Here is a 6,987-nt window from a genome sequence, read left to right on the forward strand (position 1 = left end):
TATAGCTAGAACAATTCTGATTTCTACACAACTTTTCTTGATCAAATGGAAACACTTGAAGTGCTTACCTTTTTAAGGATATTGGGTTACGAAACTAAAATGCAGATGGTGATTTATGGTATTGGCAAAGATTGAGTCATATGATTGTCCTAGGTTGCGTTGTCTTTTGCAATCTTGATTAAGAGAAAGTTTGATTGGATTGGAGACATTGAGGTGTTTGACCTAGTTCTTTCGACAACAGAAACCAATGCATTGGAAGCTTTGGGTTATAACGTTATCTTGTGCTCAAGGTAAACGAAAGCAAGGACGTGGGACTTGTGAAGCCAACAATGTTCTTCATGCCACATTGTGAGGCAAGATTGTATGACAATCTATTGCGAGCAAATTGGCGTCCAGAAAATTTGAATCAGATGGTATTGTTTGGAAACAACTTCGAAAGTATGAGCAGTATGTGTACAAAGAAGACCTTGTTTTGTTGTCTTGTGTTGGTATTAGACCTGTTTTAGTTCATGGGGGGTGGTCCAGAAATCAATATTTGGCTGAATAAAGTTAACATTCAGCCTCATTTTCTTAAAGTTAACATGAGGCATTTTCTTAATGGGAGCTGGTACTATGATCACTGGTTGATGTTACTTTATTTATGTACTTAGACTTTTGATCTTTGTATGATTAGAATCTATAAACTCACTGTGTAAGGATTTTCAAAAAGAAATTATGCGAGTAATTTTGAATTTATTGGTGCTTTAAAGTGCTTAGAATTTGTTTTTGGTATATGTTCATGTGTTTTCATATGAGAATCTTGTGGAGTCAGAGGACTGAGATCATAGAAATATAGAATATGGATCGTTATTAGCCCAATGTAAGGTAATTTGTAGGAATTTTAGTCCATAGGTATATAGAGATGCAATGATTATGTGCATTCTTAACAGGGAGAAGGGTGGTGAAATGTTTGGAGAAGTTAATGGTGTAATTGACATGAACTCCCAAAGTTGCTGACTTGTTAAGGGATTTCACCATATGATATACAAATATGATCTACAAGAAAGATGGAGTTCGATAGTTTAGACTTCTACCAAATACGTACCTTGAAGTCTTTTTTTGATACGTACCTTGAAGTCTTGAATGAATACTCTTAGGAAGTTGAGAAACTCTCCACTAGCTGTAATGAGAAGTTAGAATAAAAGTTAAAAGTAGCTTGATTTATTCTTAGTGAGTAGATTGTGTAAATATTTGTTTTTATTCAAAACTGCATTCGTCTATGCTTCTATGTATTTTTTTTATTTTATTAGTGGGCATTACTTTAAATTCATTTAAATGGCTAATGAGTGACATTAGGTATGGGTCCTCGGAAGGAAAAATTAACTCCAAGAGTTAAGAAAGAGAAAAAAACAACTCAGGAAGTGGTTGAGAAATCTGCTCCAAATCTTAGGTTAAAGACTGATGATACGTGGAAAAAATGTTTCATCGAAATGTGTTTGGACGAGGTTAATAATAAAGGCTTTAGTGGAACTTCATTAAAATCAGAGTCATGGACTAAGATTAATGAAAAAATGAGCAAGAATTACAATGTCCAATACACACAAAGGCAACTCAAGAACCAATGGGATTATCTCCGAAAGCAATATGCGGCATGGAGGTTACTATCAAAACGGACCGGGACACGGAGTCGATTTTTGTTGGAGGTGTCTTTGAATTCCGGATGAAGTTTGGGACGACTTAATTGAGGTAGAAACCCACATTTTTTGTTCATACAAGTTATATAAAGCGTATGCATATTATTTTATTTGTTTAATTTGATTTTTTTTTTTGCTATAAGCGAAATATCCGTTGACGGTCAATTCGAGGCATGCTCCGTTGATGAATAGGGAGTTGTTAGAATCCTTGTTTGAGCCCACCCTAGCTAGCGGTGATGAAATGTTTAATCACAAGCATCCAATTCCAATGACGAATCCCCCAATGATGATGTTGCAAAGGTTGAATATTGAAAGTGATGGAGATGAGGATAACCAGATTCATGGAGCCGATTACTTCCCTAATGTCACAATTTGTGGGGACTATGATCCTTACACATCACGGGATGTACCCATGGATGACACACAATATAATCCTTCTCATGATATCCTATCTCGATAATGAAGAATCTCCTACATATGTCTGAGAATACTCCAATGAGATGGACCACCTACCAAAAGGCAGGGTTCACTACATCACGAAAGCAAAGAGTGATGTAAGTAGCTCGCAACAAAAACGTAAGAGAGATTGATTGAGCCAGCAGATCCTCTTGTTAAGAGTATTGGGGAGCTTGTGGAGATGGTGAAGGCTGAAACCATGGGAGACAAGAAGCTTGTGGATGAAGTGATGATTTTGCAGTGCAAGAGTTATATGTTTTGGGTTTGCTAGATGATTCTCTTTATCTTAACTCCTTGGAAGCTCTTTCCCTCCACCCTTCTCATAACAAGAAACTTCTGAATCTTCAAGAAAATAGGCTTAAGATCCAATTCCGAAGAATATTACTTCTAGGATGACATAATCTTTGGCGTTAATTATTTGGATGACTATCGTATTTATATTTTGTTGACTTGGATTACTGCCATATTATGGTTATTATGACTCAACATTTATGAGTATTTTTGTTGACTTGATTGCTTATGGTTGCTATAAACTTGCTACTTTGAGGTTAATATTTAATTTAATTTGATTTATTTATTTATTATTATTATTTTAATTCAGGGAAAATGACACAACGACAATGGTTATTAGTGTATTTAATCATAATATTCACATGGCTTTCAACAAAGCGTAAGCGTATAAGGCAGAAGATATGCATATCCGCGCTTACTGGGAAAATGTATGTACAAGAGCTTCTACATGGAACTTCCACACATATGTTTAACATGTTAAGGTTGAAGAAGCCTGCCTTCATTATGTTATGTGATCACTTTCGGCAAAGGGAGTGGCTTCATGATAGTAAACATATTGATGTAGAGGAAAAAATAGCTATGTTTTTAATGACTATTGGTCACAATAAGTTTAAATCGATCAATAGTGGATCGATTTCAACATTCAACACAAACCATTAGTAAGTGTTTTCATGAGGTGCTAGTGGCAATGCTCCATTTCTCAAAAGAGATGATAATTGATCCGCCGTTTGATGGGGTTATTCATAAAGGTGGATCTCATTACCAACGACGTCTTAAGAGAGACCATTTAAAGGAGCAATTGGAGCTTTGATGGTACATTAGTAGATGCACACATTCTACTTGATAAGCAAATTCCCTTCGAGGAAGAGGAGGTAAGGATTGTTTCCAAAATGTTCTTGGTGTGTGTGATTTTGATATGAAATTTACTTATGTGATTGGATGGGAAGGGATTGCACATGATGCTCGTGTATTAAATGAGACATTAAGGTGGCCTGAAAAAAACGGATTTCCATTGCCTCCGAAGGTGCATTATCAAAACAACCTCACCGATCAAATATATATTTTTGGTTTACATATTTATGTGTCTCATTATTGTAGGTATGTATTACTTGTGTGATGCTGCATACACACATACTAGGGGCTTTATGTGTCCTTATAGGAATGCTAGGTATTGGTTGGCAGATTTTAATCGCGGTGGTCGTCCTAAAAACAAAGAAGAGAAATTTAATCAGGCACATTCTTCGCTAAGAAATGTGATTGAGAGAACATTTGGTGTCTTGAAAGCAAGATTCAAGATATTGAAGAAGATGGCTCCATATAGTTTTCGCACACAAGTTCAAATTGTTGTAGCATGCATGGCAATACACAATTTTCTCCGTTCTGTGGCCATTGATGATGATGATCGATTGTTCAAGCGATATGAAAAAGAAAATGTGACTATTCCAGTGAGGTCTTCAATTAACTCTCATGCACTGTAGAAGCACCACCAAGTATAAATCACACATTTGGACCTGAGGCACATGAGTACATGATCAACTTGCGTGATCAAATTGCAGAACAATTGTTTAATGGGCATATATGATCAAGTTTACAAGAGCCGAACTTTGGAGTTACTTGTAATGTCATTTAACTTGGTATGCAAATTTTATAGATGACCTTATGGTTATTGAACTATTATTTATGTTTATATTTTTAGTATTTTTTTTTATCTCATATTACTATATGAGTCTTTTAGGCGACAAAATGTTGAATAAACAAAAGAAATTCTGTCAAATCCATTTTTAACTCTTTGGTTTTACAAGTAATCAAGTTAGTGTTCAAAATAGATTGCAAGGGTAAAAATGTCTAAATGATTTATATTCAAGGCATTGAGTCAGGTGATTCTCAGAGAAAACAAACATGTTTTTTTCGAGTTCAAGATTCAGCATTCAGCATTGAAGGTGGGTCATTCAGCATTCAGCATTCAGAATTCAGAGGCTCAAAAAAACAAACGACCCCTTAGTCTCCTATTGTCAAAACTTGGAAAGTTATATATCCTTTTTAGTTGCGTTTTTCTTGCAAAAACGGCTGTCATTCTTCCATGCGCAACTTCTTAAATGACACTTAGATTTATTTTTAAGCGTCCTCTCGTGTCTTAACCCCATTAGGTATTCTTCTGTAGTACTACACCTAATTCACTATTCTTTTTGCTTAGACTAAGAAACTTACTGAGATTTTAGCTCTATATAGCAGTATGCAAGCTTATTGTTTTATGCAGCAAGCTCCATGCATGTGAGCTACCGAAGACCGTTTTTATGGAAAAACAGGAAAATCTTGACGACAAGACAATATGCAGTGGGAAGGAAAGCAATTTGCTTGTTCCATATTTAGTAATCGATACCATCTCCATCATTTTAACGAGGGTCCATGCACGTAAAATTCAGAAACTCAGGTATTTTTGCAAAGAGTGGTATAAGTTAATCAGCAGCTAGTTCCTGTTTCACTGCAGCGCATCTTCGTCAGTCAAAGCCTGGTTTGATTGCCATACCATACCAGTTCCAGTGGGAACTCAATTTCAAACGTACAGCCTGAAATTATACAGACAATGGACAATGTGGTTAGTATCTGTAGTTTGGAATTGAAATGCGAAAGGTTTGTGGAAAGTGGCTGCAATGGCTTAGTATTGCTAGAGGATTTGGAAAGTAAGTCGTGGGTTATTAATCCGGTTAGTTACTGGTCAGATCCTCACACTGCCTCCTTGTATTCAAAGGAGTAGCTGTTTAGATATCATTGATTCCACTTGGGAGTATAAAGTGCTGTGTCCGTTGTTTTTAATAAAAAAGCTGGAAATAGAATTTTATTACATGGTGTCTTTTGACACTGTCAAGGATAAATTTTAAGTGTAGATATGATCGTTTACTTGAATTGGACGGTTGTCCGTCTTTTGTGCTGCCAAACTTTGAATGGGATATTTGGGCTTTGAATATCTGGACAGCGGAAATTTTGTAATAAGAATTACAGTGTATGTTTAACAGCGTTAAGTAATGAATTTCCCAGTCGTTGGTATTTATTGTTGGAAATAGTCTTGTTTGTGTCCAGAGTAATAGGAATAATGACCGAGTCTTTAGGGTCAGTTAGTTTAGTTTGAGTATTGTTACTGTTAGTCGCACCCACTAAGATATAGTAGGTGCTTTAGTGGGTAGTTATTCTGTGATGCTGTAAGGCTTTATATAGCCGAGAATTTGCTTAATGAGATTTAGATTATTCAATCCAATTGTTTTGTGTTCTTGATCAATTGATCCTAACAATTGGTATCAGAGCCATTACTGGGCTTTGAGAAAAAGCGGCGATCTTGAAAGTGATCAAACATTGTGAGAATGAGTGAAGAGACGAGAACCTAACAAAAATCCCTCACTTCGACGGGCATTATGATCACCGGAGTGAGTTGATGGAGAATTTGCTTAGGGCAAAAGGTCTTTGAGTTGTGTGGAGAACGGTTTTGAGGAGCGAATAATAGAGCATCATGACCGACGATACAGTTAGCACAGCTTGAGGATGCAAGAACCAAGGATCATAAGGTGAAGCACTATCTCTTCCAGGCTATCGATCGATCTGTTTTCCAACAAATCTTGGATCGTCGCACCGCCAAGATTGTATGGGACTCCATGAAGCTGAAGTTCGGAGGCAATACCAAGGTAAAGAAGTCTCTTCTTAACTCTTTGAGAAGAGAATTTGAGATTCTGGCCATGAAGAATGCCGAGACAGTCACACAATACTTTGCAAGAGTTATGACTGTCGCCAACCAGATGAGGCGCAATGGAGAAGTCATGGCAGATTCAAAGATTGTGGAAAAGATTTTACGAACCCTAACTGAGAGGTTCACCTATGTTGTTGTGTCCATAGAAGAATCAAAGGATACCGACACCATGACTGTTGATGAACTACAAAGTACACTGGTAGTTCATGAGCAGAAGTTGCGGAGGATAAGCAATGAAGGTGAATATCAAGTTATGAAGATAGAGGATCGGGGTGGAGCTAGAGGCAGAGGAAGAGGATTGGTTCTTAGAGGCAGGGGGCGTGGACGTGGCAACACCCATATAAACAAAGCAACCGTGGAATGCTACAAGTGTCACAATTTAGGACATTTTCAATATGAGTGCCCTACATGGCATAAGGAGGCCAACTATGCTGAGTTAGAGGAGGAGGACGAGCTTTTGTTGATGGCGTATGTGGAGCTGCATGAAACAAAGAGGAAAAATGTCTGGTTTGTCGACTCGGGTTGCTCAAATCACATGTGTGAAAATCCTAGTATGTTTACAAGTTTGGATACTAGCTTCTCTCATTCTGTAAAACTTGGAAATAATACTAGGATATATAATGGTCATTGGAAATGGAGTAGTGAAATTGGTGTTAGATGGGATTAACTACTCCATTGGTAATGTGTATTATGTACCGAGTTGAAGAACAATCTGGTAAGTGTAGGGCAGCTTCAAGAAAAGGGAGTAGCTGTGTTGTTTTAGGATGGAGCGTGCAGTTTGTTTCACCCACAGAAGGGAAAAATGGCGGAATCTGTTATGAGTGCAAATAG

At 37.1% G+C, this 6,987-nt stretch overlaps 1 protein-coding gene across 1 annotated transcript; it reads left to right on the forward strand.

Annotated features, from left to right (window-relative positions):
- Positions 1-6,064: 6,064 nt before the first annotated feature.
- On the forward strand, positions 6,065-6,823 carry LOC147499305 (uncharacterized). Its single transcript, XM_086563454.1, has one exon. The coding sequence runs from the start codon at positions 6,065-6,067 to the stop codon at positions 6,821-6,823; it is 759 nt and encodes a 252-aa protein (XP_086419580.1).
- The last annotated feature ends 164 nt before the right edge of the window (positions 6,824-6,987 follow it).

The sequence above is a fragment of the Coptis chinensis genome, chromosome 5 (genome assembly GCF_015680905.1).
Source record: "Coptis chinensis isolate HL-2020 chromosome 5, ASM1568090v1, whole genome shotgun sequence".
Classification (NCBI taxonomy): domain Eukaryota; kingdom Viridiplantae; phylum Streptophyta; class Magnoliopsida; order Ranunculales; family Ranunculaceae; genus Coptis; species Coptis chinensis.

Bases quoted from the DNA above. Each gene is read 5' to 3' on its own strand.
- LOC147499305 (XM_086563454.1), top strand. From the start codon at position 6,065: ATGAAGCTGAAGTTCGGAGGCAATACCAAGGTAAAGAAGTCTCTTCTT.